This window comes from Dendrobates tinctorius, unplaced genomic scaffold, assembly GCF_039654945.1.
Source record: "Dendrobates tinctorius isolate UK_male_01 unplaced genomic scaffold, ASM3965494v1 ptg000312l, whole genome shotgun sequence".
Taxonomy (NCBI): Eukaryota; Metazoa; Chordata; class Amphibia; order Anura; family Dendrobatidae; genus Dendrobates; species Dendrobates tinctorius.
This window is the reverse complement of record NW_027361979.1, coordinates 665,640-686,267: the sequence shown is the minus strand read 5'-3', so window position 1 is coordinate 686,267 and position 20,628 is coordinate 665,640. Positions and strand designations below refer to the sequence as shown.

General features: G+C 42.9%; 1 protein-coding gene across 2 annotated transcripts in view; it reads left to right on the top strand.

Annotated features, from left to right (window-relative positions):
* The window catches only part of LOC141073688 (contactin-associated protein-like 5), a 960,637-nt gene that overhangs the window by 801,043 nt on the left and 138,966 nt on the right, over nt 1-20,628 (top strand). For both annotated transcript variants that reach the window (XM_073561036.1, XM_073561037.1), the window contains exon 16: nt 241-411. In XM_073561036.1, coding sequence (XP_073417137.1) covers nt 241-411 — 171 coding nt within the window. The remainder of the gene's footprint in view (nt 1-240; nt 412-20,628) is intronic.

The window sequence follows — 20,628 nt, the reverse complement described above, 5'->3', positions numbered from 1 at the left end:
AAGTGCAGAGAGCCAGGGGGTCTCTGCACTGCAGTACATTTCAGCTGAATGTACATCCAGCTAATATAGGCATCGGCGGGCCCCTCTTGTGCAAGAGGTTTGGTCATAGTCGGACCATCTGCTACCGCGATTGCTAAGCCTCTCGTTATATATGAAGTCTCCATCTAGTCTCCATGTATTTTCCAGTATATATCCTTAAGTTACAGTACTGTGAAAATTCACTTAATCCTTTCTTCGCAGGAAGTTTTTGGAATTCCGCTTCTTTCACTTCCGGGAACTCTTATCTCTATTTTCCCATATTGTATTCGGATTATGGCATTGACATCTCATTTTACTTCAAGACCACAAGCTCATCTGGAATCTTCTTGGAAAACCTTGGCGTTAAGGATTTCATAAGAATCACCTTAGTCTGTAAGTCTAATTAAATGAAGATAATAATACCAAAGAATTTGTGTTTGCAATCATTTTCAGGAAGAAACTGAGTATTATCTGACAGAATTGCAGGGGTGTCAACAGTCCTCAGAGTTGGGGAACATTGCTAAAGCAGATGGAATCAACTGTTTTTTCAGGATAACGTTGTATGCGGCTTGATTTATACGTCCTTTGCAAAGATTAACCTGCCCAATTCCAGCCTTGCTGAAGCATCCCCAGATCACCGATCCTCCACGAAATTTCACAGTGGGTGCAGGTACATATTGCTTGTACGCCTCTCCAGGTCTCCATCTAACCATTAGACGACGAGGTGCTGGGCAAAGCTGAAAATTAGACTCCTCAGAGAAGATTACCTTACTCCAGTCCTCTATGGTTCAATCCTTATGGTCTATGGGCAAACTTCAGCCTGGCTCTCCTTTGCTCCTCTTTGATGAAAAGCTTTTTTCTAGCTTTACATGACTTGAGCCATGCCTCTAGGGGCCTGTTACAAACTGTTCTTGCCATGCACTGCACCCCAGATGCCATTCGCCATTCCTTTTGTTGTGATTTGATGTCATCCTGCAGTTGCTGAGTGACATTCGAATAAGATGACGGTCATCCCGGTCAGTGGAGAGTGGTTTTCGCCCTCTGCTGGTGTTTTGTTTTGTTGACCTCAATATCTGCTGTTGGACCTTGTTGCAATGGACTACCATCTTAGAAACTTTAGGGATGGAGGCAACATGACGCTCACTGTATCCCTCTGCTAGTAAAGCCAGAATTGAGCTCTTCTGTTCCTCACTCAAGACTTTTCTTTTCAACTCCTTTGGCATAGGTAAAAGTTATTTTTTCATTCCTATTACTTTTGGGATATTACTAGCACTTGTTTTGCCATCCAGCTTGTCCTATTGCAAGAGTATTGTGTACACCACAGCAAGGTTTTTTTTATACTTTCCCTCGTTAAATAAGATTTGGTTCAGGTGATCACCTAATCAGAAACACATTAAGTATAATGAGGTGTACTCTGGTTGCAATTCAACTGACACTGGAATGGAATGGCTGTCAGACATGTAGAGAAGCTGACTCTTATAAAACTGTGCAGTGGTCTCTTAATATATGCTAGAGCTATATATATATATATATATGTGTGTGTGTGTATATATGCAGTATATATATATATAATGTGTACCTATATACAGTCATATGTAAAAGTTTGGGCACCCCTATTAATGTTAACCTTTTTTCTTTATAACAATTTTGGTTTTTGCAACAGGTATTTCAGTTTCATATATCTAATAACTGATGGACTCAGTTATATTTCTGGATTCAAATGAGGTTTATTGTACTAACAGAAAATGTGCAATCTGCATTTAAACAAAATTTGACCGGTGCAAAAGTATGGGCACCCTTATCATTTTCTTGATTTGAACACCCCTAACTACTTTTTACTGACTTTCTGAAGCACTAAATTGGTTTTGTAACCTCATTGAGCTTTGAACTTCATAGCCAGGTGTATCAAATCATGAGAAAAGGTATTTAAAGTGGCCACTTGCAAGTAGTTCTCCTATTTGATTCTCCTATGAAGAGTGGCATCATGGGCTCCTCAAAACAACTCTCAAATGATCTGAAAACCAAGATTATTCAACATAGCTTTTCAGGGGGAAGGATACAAAAAGTTGTCTCAGAGATTTAACCTGTCAGTTTCCACTGTGAGGAACATAGTAAGGAAATGGAAGAACACAGGTACAGTTCTTGTTAAGCCCAGAAGTGGCAGGCCAAGAAAAATATCAGAAAGGCAGAGAAGAAGAATGGTGAGAACAGTCAAGGACAATCCACAGACCACCTCCAAAGACCTGCAGCATCATCTTGCTGCAGATGGTGTCACTGTGCATCGGTCAACAATACAGCGCACTTTGCACAAGGAGAAGCTGTATGGGAGAGTGATGCGAAAGAAGCCGTTTCTGCAAGCACGCCACAAACAGAGTCGCCTGAGGTATGCAAAAGCACATTTGGACAAGCCAGTTACATTTTGGAAGAAGGTCCTGTGAACTGATGAAACAAAGATTGAGTTGTTTGGTCATACAAAAAGGCGCTATGCATGCGCTGTATTCCATTTGCACAACAGCATGTGAAATTGATTGTCAATCAGTGTTGCTGTAGTGAAACCTCCACCAGGAGGAGCTGGTGAGGGAAGAGAGGTTATACACTAAGAGCAGCAACCCTGAGCAACAGCACAGGTGCCACAGGTAATGAGAGAGAATAGTCAGCCGAACCGAGTCAGAAACTAACAGGAGCAGACGTACCAGAAGGAGCAGCAATACACGTAGTCAAAATACCAAAGCCGAGAGTCAGAAAGCCAGAACATGAGCACAGGGTCCAAAACGTGAGACGAAATACGTGGTCGGGGTAAAAGCCAGGGAGTCAGATGCCAGAGAGGGAACGTAACAGCAGAAACGAATACCAAGAGACGGGGTCAGAAATCAGTCCGGGTCATACACGTGAATATCAGTCCAAGACTGGAGGATCACCAGGGTACAAGGGTCAGCGGCTCTAAACTGCAAGCTTGAGCTATCACTAACACTGGTCAGCAGGCTGTGAGGGATTGAAATAGCCCAGCTAGCTCCAGAACGAGGCTGAGGAGATTAACCCCCGCATGACCAGTCCAGAGTGAAGACAGCAGAAGATAAACTCCGGACTGGACCATGACAGTACCCCCCTCTCAATGGGGGGCCACTGGACCCCCAGGCTTCCCTGGATGACGAGCGTGAAAGGCCCGGACCAACCGATCGGCATGGACCGAACGCGCCGGCACCCATGACCGATCCTCAGGACCGTATCCTTTCCAATGGACCAAGTACTGAAGTGAACGACGGAGCATACAAGAATCCACCACCTGTTCCACCTCGTACTCGGTCTGCCCATCTACCATAACAGGCGGCGGGTGCGAGGGAGACTCATCAGAGGAAGGCACCGATAGCTTCAGAAGCGCTTTATGGAACACATTAGGAATCCGTAATGACGGAGGCAACCGCAGGCGAAAGACCACAGGATTAATCACCTCTAAAATCTCATACGGACCAATAAACTTGGGACTCAACTTAGCAGAGGGAATTCTCAGCCTTATGTTTTTGGTGGATAACCATACCTTATCTCCCACCTGATAAGTCGGCCCCACCGAGCGTCGTTTATCTGAAAAAAACTTATATTTGCCCTGAGCCTCCCCAATGTTTCTCTGAACTTCCCTCCAAACCTCCTCCAACCACAAAAAGGCTGAATCAGCCCCTGGACACTCCGAATCTAATCTGGAGAATTCACCAAAATGAGGGTGAAACCCATAGTTGCAGAAGAAAGGAGAAGTACCAGTAGACTGATTGACACGATTATTGAAGGCGAATTCCGCCATAGGTATCATAGAGCACCAATCATCCTGTGTGTGTGACAAGACACCGCAGGATCTGCTCTAAAGACTGATTGGTCCTTTCAGTCTGACCATTGGTCTCGGGATGGTAGGCCGATGAAAAGGTCAGACTGATGCCCAGCCTTTTACAAAAAGCTCTCCAGAATTTTGACACGAATTGCACCCCTCTATCAGACACCACACTGACAGGCACACCATGCAACCGAATCACATGCTCAATGAATAGCTTAGATAGAGTCTCAGCATTAGGAAGGCCCGTTAAGGGTACAAAATGTGCTTGTTTACTGAACCTATCCACAACTACCCAGATCACGGTTTTGCCATTAGAGGGTGGGAGATCGGTGATAAAATCCATGGACAGGTGAGTCCACGGTCTATCCGGAATTGGCAGTGGCACCAATTCCCCGGCCGGCCGGTTGTGGAGGCTTTAGCGCGGGCACAAGTTTCACAGGAGGACACAAAACCAGTGACGTCAGAAGTCAACGAGGGCCACCAGAACAGCCTAGTGATGGCTTTACGAGTGGCCGAGATGCCTGGATGCCCACTCAGAGCCGAGTCGTGGAATTCCCGAAGCACCCTTAACTGATACTGGACAGGCACAAAGAGCTTATTTTCAGGTATGGATGGGGGAGCTAGAGATTGGGCCTCACGAATCTCCTGCTCCAATCTCTGGGACACCAAGGCCACCACCACCCCGCGCTGAAGAATGGAGGAAGGAGGCTCCGGAGGCGATACCGGATCTAGGCTGCGAGACAAGGCATCCGCCTTCACATTCTTGGAACCTGGTCTGAAATTGATGGAAAACTGAAATCGGGAAAAAAAAAGTGACCACCTTGCCTGTCTCGGAGTCAGACGTTTGGCGGATTCGATGTAAGACAGAGTCTTGTGATCTGTAATGACAGTGATACGATGGACAGCCCCCTCCAAAAAATGCCTCTATTCTTCAAAAGCCAATTTAATGGCCAACAACTCTATGTTACCCACATCATAATTCCTTTCAGAAGAGGAAAATTTTTTAGAAAAGAAGGCACAGGGTCTTAAGTTAGTTAATGTGGTGGGCCCCTGGGACAACACAGCCCCCACTCCCACCTCAGAGGCATCCACTTCTACAATGAATGGTTTAGACAAGTCAGGTTGCACCAGTACCGGAGCAGTCATGAAACGTTCTTTTAACAAAGAAAACGCCGCCACAGCTGGAGCTGACCAGTTTTTAAGATCCGCTCCCTTTTGGGTGAGATCAGTGAGGGGTTTGACCACTTGAGAGAACCCCTTGATGAATTTTCTGTAATAATTTGCGAAACCCAGAAATCGCTGAAGACCCTTGAGATCTCTGGGTTACACCCAATCCACAATGGCCTGTACCTTCCTAGGGTCCATATGAAACCCCTCAGTGGACAGGATGACCCCTAGAAAGGACACTTCTTGAGTAAAAAATGAACACTTCTCCAATTTGGCAAAGAGTGAGTTCTCCCTGAGCCTCTGGAGAACCGCATGAAGATGACCCATATGACTTTGTCTATCAGAAGAATATATAAGTATATCGTCAAGATAAACAACTACAAAACGTCCAATAAAATCAGAAAAAACATGGTTAATGAAATTCTGGAATACCGCTGGTGCGGTAGTCAAACCGAAGGGCATAACCAAATTTTCAAATAGACCCTCAGAGGTGAGAAACGCAGTTTTCCATTCATCCCCCTCCCGCATACGGATGAGATTGTATGCTCCCCTGAGGTCCAACTTAGAGAACCACCTGGCCCCCGACAATTGATTGTACAAATCAGGTATCAGTGGGAGAGGGTAGGCGTTTCTTATGGTTATTTTATTCAGTTCTCGAAAATCGAGGCATGGGCGTAAACCACCATCCTTCTTTTTTACAAAAAAGAACCCCGCTGCCACGGGAGAGACAGATGGCCGTATATGCCCTTTACGGAGGCTCTCGGAGATATACTCCTTCATAGCAGCCCGCTCAGGGCCGGAGAGATTGTACAGCCGGGCTTTGGGCAATTTGGCACCGGGAACAAGATCCACGGCACAATCGAATGGGCGGTGTGGTGGTAGAACCTCAGCCTCCTTTTCGGAGAACACATCCTTAAAACCCTTTAGGTACTCCGGAATACCCTCCAGGTTGACGGATGACATAGACACAGTAGCAAGACAATTTTCAGAACACCCAGGTCCCCATTTAACAATATCCCGGGACCCCCAGTCAATAACTGGGTTATGCCGTTGCAACCAGGGAAACCCTAACACCAGGCCAGCAGGGAGGTTATCCAAAACAAAGCATGACATGCGCTCCTGGTGTAGGGCCCCCACCCTGAGGGTAAATTCTTTAGAACTGAAATGGAGACCATCCTTAGTGAGAGGTGTAGAATCAATAGCCACAATTTTTAAGGGAGTCTCCAACCTAACTGTCCCTAATCTACAGCGAGCAACCAGCTTAGAGTCAATCAGGTTCAGAGATGACCCACAGTCTACAAAAGCCGAAGTATGGAAAAAGCCGTTCTCAACACCAAGTTCCACCTTTAGCAGTACTCTTGAAAAGGAAGAAAAAGGTACCTGAGAGTCTTGGTGACCTCCACGATTATCACCCAGACTCAGCCGCTTGTTAGTCGGAGGACAGGAGGGGCAGTCTTTTTTCCAATGTCCGGGATCTCCGCAGTAAAAACACAATTTTCCATCACGTCGCCGTCTCCTCTCTTTCTCCTGGGGGTTGGTGGCTCCCACCTCCATAGGTTCAGATGGAAGCAAAACATCAGGGTTAGCAGGGAAAAACGGAACCCCTCGCTGAGTAACACCTCTCTCCTGCAGTCTCCGATCCATACGGATAGCCTGAGTCATAGCCTCCTCCAATGAACTGGGAGGTGGATGGAGAGCCAGAGCGTCCTTCAAGCAATCCGACAGTCCGTTCCTGAACAGACATCTCAGTGCAGAGTCGTCCCAGGACACCTCAGTGGACCATCGACGGAATTCGGAGCTGTACCATTCGGCTGAGTGCTTCCCTTGCCCCAGACCCAAAATAGTGTCCTCTGCCACCCTAACACGGTCCAGTTCATCATAGATAAGTCCTAGGGCCTCAAAGAACCTATCTACCGACATCCGTTCAGGGGCAGTAGGGGGCAATGAAAAAGCCCAGGATTGGGGACCCTCCCTAAGTAAGGAGATAACAATCCTCCCCACCCGCTGAGTCTCATCCCCAGACGATCGGGGTCTAAGAGAAAACCATAATTTACAACTCTCCTTGAATATATGAAATTTATCTTTTTCGACAGAAAATGTGTCAGGAAGTTTAACTGAGAGTTCAGGAGAGTGCAAAATAACATCTACAGAGTCACCTGGTGGACAAACAATATGAGAGGTGTTTCCCTGCATGGTCTTAATAGTCTCAGTCAGTTCTTTCTGTAAGTGGGTCTGAGACATGACAAGGGACTGATGATTCACAGAAAAGTCCTGCGCCATCTGTGTCAAACTGGACACTTGATCTGCCAAGTTATGCAGCAGATCCATGGCCAGAGAAAAAAAAAAAAAGCAAAATCCCTTTTAAATGTGAGGTTAGTGATAATGTAGTGAAACCTCCACCAGGGGGAGCTGGTGAGGGAAGAGAGGTTATACACTAAGAGCAGCAACCCTGAGCAACAGCACAGGTGCCACAGGTAACAAGAGAGAATAGTCAGACGAACCGAGTCAGAGACTAACAGGAGCAGACGTACCAGAAGGAGCAGCAATACACGTAGTCAAAATACCAAAGCCGAGAGTCAGAAAGCCAGAACATGAGCACAGGGTCCAAAACGTGAGACGAAATACGTGGTCGGGGTAAAAGCCAGGGAGTCAGATGCCAGAGAGGGAACATAACAGCAGAAACGAATACCAAGAGACGGGGTCAGAAATCAGTCCGGGTCATACACGTGAATATCAGTCCAAGACAGGAGGATCACCAGGGTACAAGGGTCAGCGGCTCTAAACTGCAAGCTTGAGCTATCACTAACACTGGTCAGCAGGTTGTGAGGGATTGAAATAGCCCAGCTAGCTCCAGAACGAGGCTGAGGAGATTAACCCCCGCATGACCAGTCCGGAGTGAAGACAGCAGAAGATAAACTCCGGACTGGACCATGACAGTTGCTTCCTAAGTGGACAGTTTGATTTCACAGAAGTTTGATTTACTTGGAGCTATATTCTGTTGTTTAAGTGTTCCCTTTATTTTTTTGAGCAGTGTATATATATATATTTCATTGTTGCTGGTGCATAACATGTCACACAAATCAGCACAAGCCTTGTAAACCTGTGTGTGATAAATATTACATCAAAATATGAAAACATATATATGCAGAGCCTTTAATCTCAGCTACTTACAGAACATTTAAAATACATAGAAATCATGTCACTGGTGGATTCAGGAGTTTTTAGGCTTCACTTCACTCATATCGACATGATTTTGTGTGAGCTTGTGTTAAGGGATAGAAATATTGGACATTTGCCCAGGCCCTTCATACAAAAAGGAGTGTATAACATGCAGTCTGTGTGTAATATAAATGTGCATGTTTATTATGTAGTGTGGCATGCAGTATATGCATTTATCATGACTGTGTATCTGTGTGTAACATGCAGCGTATGCAACATGTAGTGTGTGTGTGTATAACTTTCAGTTTATATTTTTTTACTTGTAATATGCGGTATGTGTGTATAACATGCAGTGTGTTTGTTTTGTGTGCATCATGTGAAGTGTGTGTGTGCGTAACATAAGTTTTGTGTGTAAAATAGAGCGTGTGTGTCTTTCTAATATACAGTGTCTCTGTAGCATCCTGGTTTATAAATCATGGCCCTGCAGATGAGTGTGCAAAGTGTAAACATGTCGGTAATCTTTGGACAAAAGAGAAAAATGCTCATTCATTGGGTGAAGGAATCACTTATGCTTGGACAAAAATCTTAATTCTCAGCAGCACATCACCACTGTATACAGGAAATGTGCTGCCAATAACATGATACTGTATGAGAACAGAATAGTCGTGTGAACGATCGTTCTGTCCACATCATTCTTTGTCAGCGTGTGTAAAGAGGCCTTTGAACGAGCGCTGAATGACTTGATTACTGTTGATTGGTGCTTGTTTGATGGTCAGATATCAGCTTGTAAAATGCACCCGAAATATTTCTGTGTAATAATGCAATACATTACCATTTGGGGCCTTAATTTTAATATTACGCAGAGCCATATTTTGAAATGGGATTAGTATCTCTAAATGTTCCATGGATCACAATATTCACACAGACTTCCATAAGTAATGTGATTGCAGCTCACGACCATAACTGAATAATGGAATGTGCAGCCACAGTGGCTACACGATCCAGGCCATGTAAAGTAGCTACCAGTATAATTCCACGCCTAGCTGATCACGTGGTTATAACTATAATATCACGTGATCGAGTCATGGCAGCATTATGCTCTACCGTCTTCCGCCACATGTCCTAATGAGTGTGCTGCCGAGAACAGTGACACCCCATACACACACAACTATCTATGACGATTGCTCTGTGAGCATGGTCAGTGCGGTCGGCCTATCTTAACACCGATCATCTTGTGTAACCCTACCATAGAGGTTTTGTATGCAATGGTTGATTATGATAAAGAAGGGTTCCCAGGGACACTCATTTCTTGATAATCAGGCAGTGCAAATAGGCTGACAACCATCTGACAAATTAGCAAAATGCTTCTTCTTTGGACTAAATGATTCTTAAAGTGTTACAGCTGTTTTAATTGTTGTTTCATAAATCAATAGTATATTTATAGTGTATAGTATGGAAAATAGAAATAAATTGTAATATATTTCAACACAGAAATGTACTTCTTTCTCCTGTATTATCTCTGTATTTAATGAACATAGATTTTTGTGTTACTAAAGTAGGAGATGGTACAAAAAATTCTATGTAGATATGAGGGAAGGAGGAGGGAGGAGCTAGAAGCAGAGCTCCTCCCTCCCCGCCGTATCGAATATTATTAACAGCAACTGTCATCTCCTTAGTGTTGTAAAAACCTGTCCTCACTGAAGACAGATTTTACCTGTGAATTGAGAATTTTGAGAATTACTAATTATTTCTGGAGAAAAAAGAAGCCAATTTCTCTGGTTTATTACAATTAGTGATGAGCGAGCATGCTTGGATAACCTCTTATCCGAGCACTCTCCGGTGGTATCCGAGCATCTAGAAGTGCTCGTATATTATGTTTGAGTACCAGCGGCTGAATGATTTGTGGCTGTTAGATAGCCTGATCACATGTGGGGATTGCCTGTTTGCTAGTGAATCCTCACATGTGTTCAGGCTGTCTAACAGCCGCAGATCATGCAGCCACGGAGACTCGAACATAATATATGAGCACTGTCAAATCCTCGGATAACATCTGACCATGCTCGGATAGGATATTATTCTAGCACGATTGCTCATCAATAATTACAATATACAGCATATCACAAAGTTGCTCATTTATTATTAATTTATTAAATAAAATTTTTACCAACGGTTAATTTGTATGCTTCCTTAAAAAGCAGTGTTCTCGGTAACACTTTATACTTTGTAAGCAGGACCTCTGCTGCAGAGAACAATGGCATCCTATGTACACAGAACAATCATATTACCAATTGTTCTGTGCACATGGGAAATGGAGTCGGCCTGTGTAAACCGGCTATTAAACTACTGCTGATCAACAAACATGTAGCTTATCGGTGGTTGCTTAACGTTAGTATAAAATCACCCTTAATAACGTGTCACATTTCTAATGCCCCTGTTCCGTAAGGAAATGCGGCCATATTGTAGACATTTTTGCAGATGGCTGTGACGCTGTTTTCTCTTGATCAACCAGTCCAAGTGATCAGTAGACACATTAATATTTATATTTTATATTTAGTATTTTATCTGTAGAGATGCAATTCATTACTATAATAGCTGCAGCATCAGATACAGTAAAACGTGGCCCCGAGGCCCTTAATCTCATTAAATAAATGATACATTTTGTGAAAGCTAATTGCTTCCTAATGAGGTTTGATGTAATGATAATTGCACATCAAAGTCCAGTTCTGTCTGTTTTTCATTTTTGTGGACATAAAATTTTTAAGAAAAATAAACAGTCATAAATGAGACCTTTAATTGCCGCCCTTAACTTTCTAATTGCGTCAAACTTGCATTAACATAACAAAACGTGGATGAATCCTAAATACGTGACACTTCTCATTACACAAGCATTGCTTTGTGTGTAACTTGGAAATGATTTCATTGCCTTCAGGCTTTTTCCAGACTGTCCTTCTACAGATAAGCAGCCCAGGAGGAAATCTGTCTTGAAACAGATGTAAAAAGTCAAAGTGAATGGAGTCCTATACAAGACACCTTCCTTAATGACTTGGGCTGCTCCATCAGATTAGGATGAGATTCTCTATTGTATTTCTGAAATGTAACATTAATGACATACATACTGAATGGAGCTCATTGGAGGGGTTATACAGAGTACAATTCAGTAACCAGAAAAGAATCGACTGTGCGGATCCCATAGAATACATCTTTTGCATGCTTTGAATACAGATGTTATAGAATATACCTACTCCAAACCTTAAAGGTACACTGTCAGCACAAAATGACTGTTAAATCCAAGTACAGATCCTAGGTGCACCTTTGGTGGGGCCAAAGATTTACATCCCATCTATTTGTTTCCCTCTGTCTCCACCCACCTCTTTTTTCATTGATAGTTCTGGCTTTATAGAGACAGAGAGGGGTGGAGTTAGATTGAAAATAAGTAAGTGGGAAGCTGCACTTACATTTTTTTTGCCCCTCCATGATGCACCAGTCACCTGTTTGAACAATCATCCTGTGATGACGGACTCCCCTTGAACATTTACATAGACTTTTACTGTTCTCGATGTCTGATGCAATGTAACATCCCTAGCAAATGTGACCAGACAAAGTCATGATGTCAGCAATAATTGCTTTAATACACTGATAATAAGGGATCTTAAAAAGAGATAATGATTGAAACATTAATCATAGTCCTTCTTTAGCTCCAGAAGGATGGCTCAGGGGACACAAATGTAACAGATTCTCCACTGTGAGAAGCAGTAGGTCTGCAGAGACCTAAAGAAATGGTTTTATCCATTGACAATAATTAGTGCCGCGGTGAAGTGAAATGAGGTCTCTGGTCCAGCAACGTACACTCTTTCTGCCAAGACTATGGGGACTAGCACCTTCATAGGTTCACCATATAGTCCTAAAATACCAAAGAACTATTCCTGAACAGTTACTCACACAACATGCTTTTTTTTGGGTAAGAGCCTCCAGCTTTCAGGGTTGTCCACTTTTGGATACTATTTATTTTTGCTTAAATGCACATATTTGGAACTAAAAATCATTTTTGAAATTGGGTTTCATTAAAGTTTTGCAACTTTTGGCTTTTACTGACGTTAATTCTCTACATGTTCAATTTTGATGCAGCCTGTGATTGAGCAAAGAAGCTCAGAAAGACACAGACATTAGTTACATGCCATGTTCAGAACAAGATCGCTGACAAATTCTTAGCTTATTCTGCGTCCAGAAACACACAGTGTAACAGATATATAGAAAGCAAAAAGGTGCAAAACTTTCAATGAAATCTAATTGCAAAATTAATTTTACTTAAATGCAATAAAATAAATAATCCTAAAAAATGGACCACCCATTTAATCCTAAAAGATAACAACCTTTATTTGTTTTCAAGGTTTTATTTATTGAAAATTATTGGCAACATGACAGCAATGCAGTAAATCCAACAATGCAGGCATAATACAGCACAAGCAAACAATACAGTGTTCAGAGGACCGTGCCGGTCTCAAGAATGGTTATGAAAAAGCTGAAGATTGACCAAGACTACAGGGATGTAAACACCCACTCCGCCGTTAGAACATCGTTACCATGAAGAACGATCAATTCTTACTTGTTATTAACACATAAACATACATTTGGAACAGAACTGGTGCCCCGATGTTCAATAATAAACCTTGTGATGAAACAATTGACTTAGTAGGAACCAAATCAGGGCCTAAAGAAAGGGGTGAAAAAACCACAGGAGTGTACCAATAGAACATATGGGGGGGTAGGGAGTCGAGGGGGGGGGTTGGTGGGAGGTCCGTAGACATGCTACTCAAGTCTAAGATTCAAGATGTAGGGTCAGGCGTAATCATAGAAATGAATTTTTCTGATTTCCTGTACGACACCCAAGGAGTCCAGACATGTGAGAAGGCAGAAAAGCTATGTGTAGGAAGTGCTACCAATTCTTCAGAAAGATACAGTTGGTCAATTTTAGCTAATAACTGGCTCAAGCTTGGAATATTAGACGTATGCCAAAATGTAGGTAGGAGGAGCTTGCCAACTGTAAGTATGAAGGAGGCCAGTTTAGATATGGCTTTATTATTTGGAACAATTGGAAGATTGAAGAGAACATGTTCCGTGTGAATTTTATATGGGTACGTACTACCTCATTCAAAACCTGGGATACCGTGTTCCAAAATTTTTGTATGGTGTGACAGGACCACCAGATATGTAGATATGACCCTCTGTCCTTCTCGCATCTCCAACACAAGTCCGACAAGGTGGGAAGCCATTTGTGCAACATGAGAGCTGTTGTATACCAGTGAGTCAATATTTTACAGCTATTTTCTTGAGCTCTCACACAGTGTGAAGGGCCATATGAAAATTTATATATTAGGTTAGTTTGGGAGTCAGAAAAAGAGTGACCTAACTCTCCTTCCCATCTCTGCACAAAGGCTCTTTTTTGAGAAACTTGCTGTACAAGCAACATATTATAGAGGGTGGAGAGCACTTTTTTTTATATAAATGATCCAATAGAGGTGATATAGGTTTCACCAATCCCGCTGCCATGACATCCGAAACCTTAGCAAGTGGCGATGGGGTCGGCGCTAAATAAAATGCCACTGACTTCCAGCATTTAATTGCCGCCCTAGTAAGGAGATTTGGGAAGGTAATTTTAGGTGTCACTGCAGGAGAGAGGATAACAGAGCGCAGTTGAGTCGGAGCCATCTGCTCTTCAATATTGAGCCAGGGTTTCTCTCCAGTCTTCCTGACCCATTCGACAGTCCTTGATAGGACAGCAGCCAAATAGTAAGTGCGGATATTAGGGGCTCACATGCCACCTTTCCCTCTGGGCAATGAGAGTGTATGTGAATTAAGTCTCGGCCTATGTTTATTCCAAATATACTTAAAGATAGAACAATTTATCTGGGCTAGAAACGACCTATGCAAATCTATAGGCAGCATCTGAAATAGATAGATTAATTTAGGCATGAGGATGCTCTTGATCAGGCTTTTTCTGCCCATCCAAGATAGGTACGGGGCCCTCCATCTTTTAGTCTGGTCTGCAACTAAACTAAGAAGCGGTTTATAATTTAAATTGAATAAGTCTTTAAAGGACGGACTAATTTTAATACCCAGATACTTTATATAATTGCCCGGCCAGTGGAAGGGGAATTGTGACTTAAAATCATTTATAGTGCTAGCAGGTATATGTATGCCCAGTGCATCAGATTTAGATGGGTTAATTTTGAAATTAGACAGAGAGCCATATCTCTCTAGAATCCGCATAAGGGCTGGTATGCCTCTGTGGGGACAAGTCATAGTGACTAATAAATCGTCAGCAAAGGCCATGGTTTTATGCGTTAAACCCCGTATGGACACCCCCTCTATGTCTTTGCATAAATTTATAGCTTTGATACGCGGCTCCATCACCAATATGAATAATAACGGTGAGAGAGGGCATCCCTGCCTTGTTCCATTATGAATCTCAAATGAGTTGGTAAGGGAGTTATTAAGTTTAATTCTTGCTGTGAGGTGATAATACATTTGCAATATTGCCGCTACCAGCAGAGGGGGAAAATTAAAGCAAAGGAGGGTTTCCTGCAAGAAGGTCCAATCCACTCTGTCGAATGCTTTTTCCGCGTCTGTGCCTAGTAGCACCAAGGGTATCCTTTGGAAATCAGAATATTGCATCAAATGTAGAACTCTCCATGCATTTTCCTTGCCCTCTCTACCTCTAATGAAGCCGGTCTGATCTGGGGAGATCAGTTTAGGTAAATACTCCGCAATGCGCCTCGTGAGCATACTGGCATAGATTTTTAGATCCACATTCAGTAAGGAAATGGGTCTGTAGTTATACAAAGTTCTGGGTCCTTGCCTTCCTTGTAGATTAGAGAAATATGAGCTTCCAGGGATTGGGGAGGGAAGGAGTTACCTTGGAGTATTTCATTACAAAGATTAAGTAAGTGAGGTTCTAGGGCCTCAGAAAAGGTTTTATAATAGATAGCAGGAAATCCATCGGGGCCGGGGGCCTTCCCTGAGGGACTGTTCGAAAGAGTGGATTGGACCATCCCCCGGGTGAAGGGCCTAGTGAGGAATTTTTGTTCTTCTGATGTAAGTTTGGGGAGATTAAGGCTAGCTAAAAAGGACTGGATTTCTGCTTGTTTTCGTAACCTGTCCGCGTCAGATTCATCAGGTTTCAAATTGTAAAGACTTGAATAATATTTTAAGAATTCCTGTGAAATTTGGCCAATGTCAGATGTTTTACTGCCACTGGAGGTTTTCAGGGAGTGAATAAAAGTCTTAGCTTGTCTAACTTTGATTAATGACATCATAAGTCTAGAGGCCTTATCGCCATGTACATACATACGATTTCTCCAACTAATGTACTGCTTTGCGGACTGCTTATTCAGCAGATCCTTTAGTTGTAAGCGCTTGGCTGTCAGTGCCTCCAGATTCTGACGCAGTAAGGTTCTTTTATGTTGTTTTTCTAAATTAACTATCTCTTCATAAAGATCTTGTATGGCCTTTTTCCGCTGTTTGTTGAGGTGAGAAGCTATAGAAATTAGTTCCCCTCTGACCACTGCTTTGTGAGCCTCCCATATCATTGGAAAGCTCACCTTTGGAGAAACATTATTCTTAAAATAGTCTGTTAGAATGTTTCTGATTCGTTGTTTGTTAGTGTCTGAGGTTAGAATTGAATCATTTAGCCTCCATGAGCGATACCCGCAATGGGGTTTTGAAGTTGAAAACCGTACTGCAACTATCGAGTAGTCCGAGTGTACTGAGGGAAAAATTTCTCCTTTAAATAGGTTCGGCAACAAAGATCTTGGTAGGAATATATAATCGATTCTGTGGTAGGAATTATGGGGATGGGAGAAAAAAGTGTAGTCAAGGTCATTAGGGTACATATGTTGCCACACATCTATTAATGAAAGACTATGCAGGGATTTCTTTTTCCTGATAATATTTTTGTATGAAATCTGACATTTTTTTGTGGACGAGTCCAAGATTGGGTCTAGAGGTATATTAAGGTCCCCTCCAAGAAGTGGTATGCCCTCTAAGAAGGAGCGGAATTGATTTAGTTTGAATGTAATCCATTTGATTTGTTTTTTGTTGGGGGTGTATAAGCTGCCAATAGTGACCAAGGTTCCTGCCAGTAGGCCTTTTATAAAAATATATCTCCCCTCTGGGTCAACCAGTGAGTCAGATAGTAAAAAAGAAGTATTCTTTTCAAATGCAATTGACACCCCTCTAGTACTCTTATGGGGGGAAGTGGCGTGGTACCACTGGTTGTAATATGAATTATCAAAAGAAGGAAGTTTCTCAATTTGAAAGTGTGTTTCTTGTAAAAGAAGAAAATTAATATTTTCCGTTTTCAACCAATTCAGTGTCTGTGCTCTTGGGATAGGTGAATTTAAGCCATGCGTGTTAAAGCTTGCTAATTTTAGTGTACTTTGATTAGCTTCCATATAAATTAAAGTGAGTGTGCGGACCTTTGTTCTGCAGTGTGACCTCACAGGACCAACCCGGGGAGGACGTGGGCAAAAACAAGGGGTAATTGGAGTATAGTGGTATTAAGTTTACTTTAACTGGGGTAGTGCACTGGTCAATGCCAGTGCAAATAACAGTAACATAAACCATGTTGATTTGAGACAGTTAACATTTCAAAAGGGGGGAAGTGATTATGATGACGCCAGTGTCACAGGCCTCATGTATAAACACCTCTTTCCCATATCTTGGAGCAATGCCTGCCCCCTCACTCACAGTCAAGATGATAACAACCTTTATAATCTTGCCTGGCTTTTCTGATTTTTCCTGTGAATATGGAGTCACAGCACCAATTGTGAGCGTTAGATTTAGCTTCAACACCTTCTGCTATGTTGTGACATCTGAAAAAGGAATCAAACCAAATGTGATCAAACTGCAGTAAACCATTTGGGGCAGTAGGTGGGCCAGCTCTTCACTGTTCCTGAAGGTCAAAGAGCTCGTTCTCCAACCACCCACTAGCCCAATGCCAAGCTATCACTTTATTTCTTCCAATGATCATTCACAATGAGTCTTGCTCCTGCTTCAACATTCCTTGACATCCTCCTACAAAGCATAAAACCTCCTTTGCAGATCCTGGCACTGGAATTCCCTACAGGAGAGGAAAAATTGAGGGTCTTCACTGTGCATACCACTGCACTTTTCTAACCCTAGCTCCCCCAACAGCAGTAGGGCTGAATAAAGTTACAAATCTACCATGGCAGTAACCCAAGTATTACTATTTTTGAGATCCAATTTGCAGTTCTAGATCTGTAAAGAATTGCTATATAGGCACCTATATGGGAGTACAACTATTTGGTACCATCAGGAATAAGACTTATAACTGGGCACATTATGGCGCCGGTATATTTACCCTTTGAGCGTTCACTAAATAGTGCAGCAGAAGACACCTCCAATGACTTCACTTTCATACAAGTGAATATTTGATCAATATGACCTCATACAGTGAAGTTTAGAGATGTATTCAGAATTCTGCTGGTTGTTACTGGAGACAGTCATAAAGATTGCTGTCAGGCATTGCCCTAACTACAGAGCTGAACTCCTTTAATGTTGGGAGTCAGCGGGTAATTCCGTTTTTACCAGTGGCGTAAAGTTATGGGTCACGGTGCAAACTTTCAAATGGGGCCCCCATGCCAAAATACACGCACATCTCCGCTCCGTACATGTGCAGCTCCTCTCCGTCCACCTCGTACATACGCTGCTCCACTCCGTACACATCGCACTCTCGCGACTCCTCTCCATACACCTCGTGCAGACGCGGCTCTGCTTCGTACACCTCGTACAAACGCGACTATGCTCTGTACACGTCATACTCATGCGGCTCTGCTCTGTACACCTCATACACACGCGACTCTGCACAGATCACCTCGTACACACCCGGTTTCGCTCCGTACACCTCGTACACACACGGCTCCGCTCCGAACACGTCGTACATACGCGGCTCTGCTCCATACACCTCGTACACACCTGGCTCCGCTCAGTACACCTCGTACACACATGGCCCACTCCGTACACCACATACACACACGGCTTTGCTCCATACACCTCGTATACATGCGGCTCCGCTCCGTCCAAAATTGTACACACACAGCTCCACTCTGTCCAAAATTGTACACACACAGTTCTGCTACATCCATGCTGTAAACCCCCACACATACACTTACCCTCATTCAGCACCATGACGACCAGTACAGCAGAGTCCTGCACACACTGAGGCCTCTGATCATGTGACCCCTGACTCCTCACCTCCTGTGACCTCATCACAGGTCCTGTGCACAGAAAATAGCAGCCTAGTGACGTCATTGCAGGCTGTGCGGGGCTGTGGTGGGTCTCTGTGGGAGGGCGAGGATGGGATGCATGGGGGGCGTGGCGGCTCAGTGCAGTGCTGGGAAAAATAGACTCCCGGATGGACGCGGGTGGGGGGGTCAAAAACGGGACTGTCCCACGAGAATCGGGGCGGTTGGGAGATATGGTCTGACCTGCCGGGCCCCTGATTCTCCCCGAGTCTGGTCGCAGTGGCGACTGCTGCGACTGTGGTAGTTTTGCCCCTGTTTTTTACACAGATGAGGTGATTTCAGATCCTGGTATAAATGTGACTTTTCCCAGAATCTTTGTGCAGACACTGAGCAGACAGAAAAGTGCTTGGAGATTTTATGTTTGAGACTTAAAAAATGTGTTTACAGCTCCATAAAATGTGTTTCCAAGATTTTGTTATTCAATAATTAGTGTTTTCTTGTTTTATTAATTTCATAATATATTTTCAAGTGCAAATAAATGACAGTGTGGTGACATCGGCCTGAACCAGGAGTAGCAAAAGATATAGAAAGACAAAGAAAAATGATTTTGGAGTATTTGAATAACAACCTTTTAGAAATTGCAGCAGCATGATAACATAATGAGCACAATTTAACAAATGATGGCGGCTCTGGCAGATTTATCTGCCTGTTTGTTCTGTGTGGGAGGAAGATGTGCTTTTTATCTACATTTAATAAATTGATAGCTCATCAGACGCTTTTTGCTTTTTAAATGTCAAAAACTGAGAAGCAAATGAAGAACCCCAAAAAGTTACTTAAAGGAGCATAAAAGTAAGATAGATAAAATAGGGTGATGTTATTAACTAGATACAGGAAAGATGTATATCTTTCTACCATGTTAGACAGTAGATAGAAAAATATTCAGAATTGAGAGTCCTCAGTGGTTGATACCTTTTAATGGCTAACTGAAAAGATGGTAACACATTGCAAGCTTTCGAGACTACTCAGGTCTCTTCATCAGGCATTGACTAATACAACATCTGAAGAGTCACATATTTATGCACCACACAGCACAGAAAAAATGCAATAGAGAAGACAAGTGACGTGAAGCAGAACTATCATCTCTGTATCAGAAGCCAATCGACCGTCCAACATACCTTAAATAGGACAGTTTCCATCCAAAACACATAAAGAACACTATTATCTATAGCCAAGCCATCAGATACAATCATATGTGTTCCAACCCCATGGATAGAGATGAACACCTTGGTCACCTCAAAAAGACCTTTTTGAATCAGGGTTACCATCCAAGAACAATTGAAATCCAAATTACAAGAGCCACCAGAATGTCAAGGAATCACCTGCTAAATTACAAAGCTAAAGAAGAAAATAACCGGGTGCCTCTAGTAGTCACCTACAATCCAAATCTGGAGGTGCTAAGGGGAGCTGCACGGAAATTACAACCTTTACTACAAAAAGATGCCCGATTACAATCCATTTTTCCAGACCCCCCCACTACTGTGTTTTAGGCAGCCCCCAAATCTAACAAGCATCATTGTCAGAAGCTCCCTGTCCTCTCCAACAGCTGCAGGAACCTTTCCTTGCAACCAGAAAAAATGTAAAACCTGTCCATTTATAATGACCACGGACAAGATAAAGATCCCCAACTCACATCAGGACTACAAGATCCCAGGTACGTTCAGCTGCATCACATCTAATGTGGTGTACTTAATTATTTGTACTAAATCTCCAACTGTATGGGATCTGTATGTGGGGGAGACTGGGAAAAACTGAGAACAAGGATGAATTCTCATCGCCACACAATAAGAGAAAAAAGAATGGATCTACCTGTGGCAAAAACATTTTTGTATGCCTGATAACAACACCCTGGATATGAAATTACTGGTATTGAAAAGTAACTTTACATCTCAGAGAGACAGAAGAGTCTGTGAGTACAAGATCATGATGACCTTTGACACGCTCAATGCTGGAATGAATGTGTCACATGGATTTATGTATTTTTATATCAATTAAGGAATTTGCTCCTAAGACCTTGTGGGGGCATCACAACACATTAGGAGACCCCAATCAGAGGACAATAAAACATCCAGACTCCTTATCTATGAACTGGTCCAATATTTATGTTTCTCCCTCTCTCACAATGATAGTTCTGCTTCCCGTCAC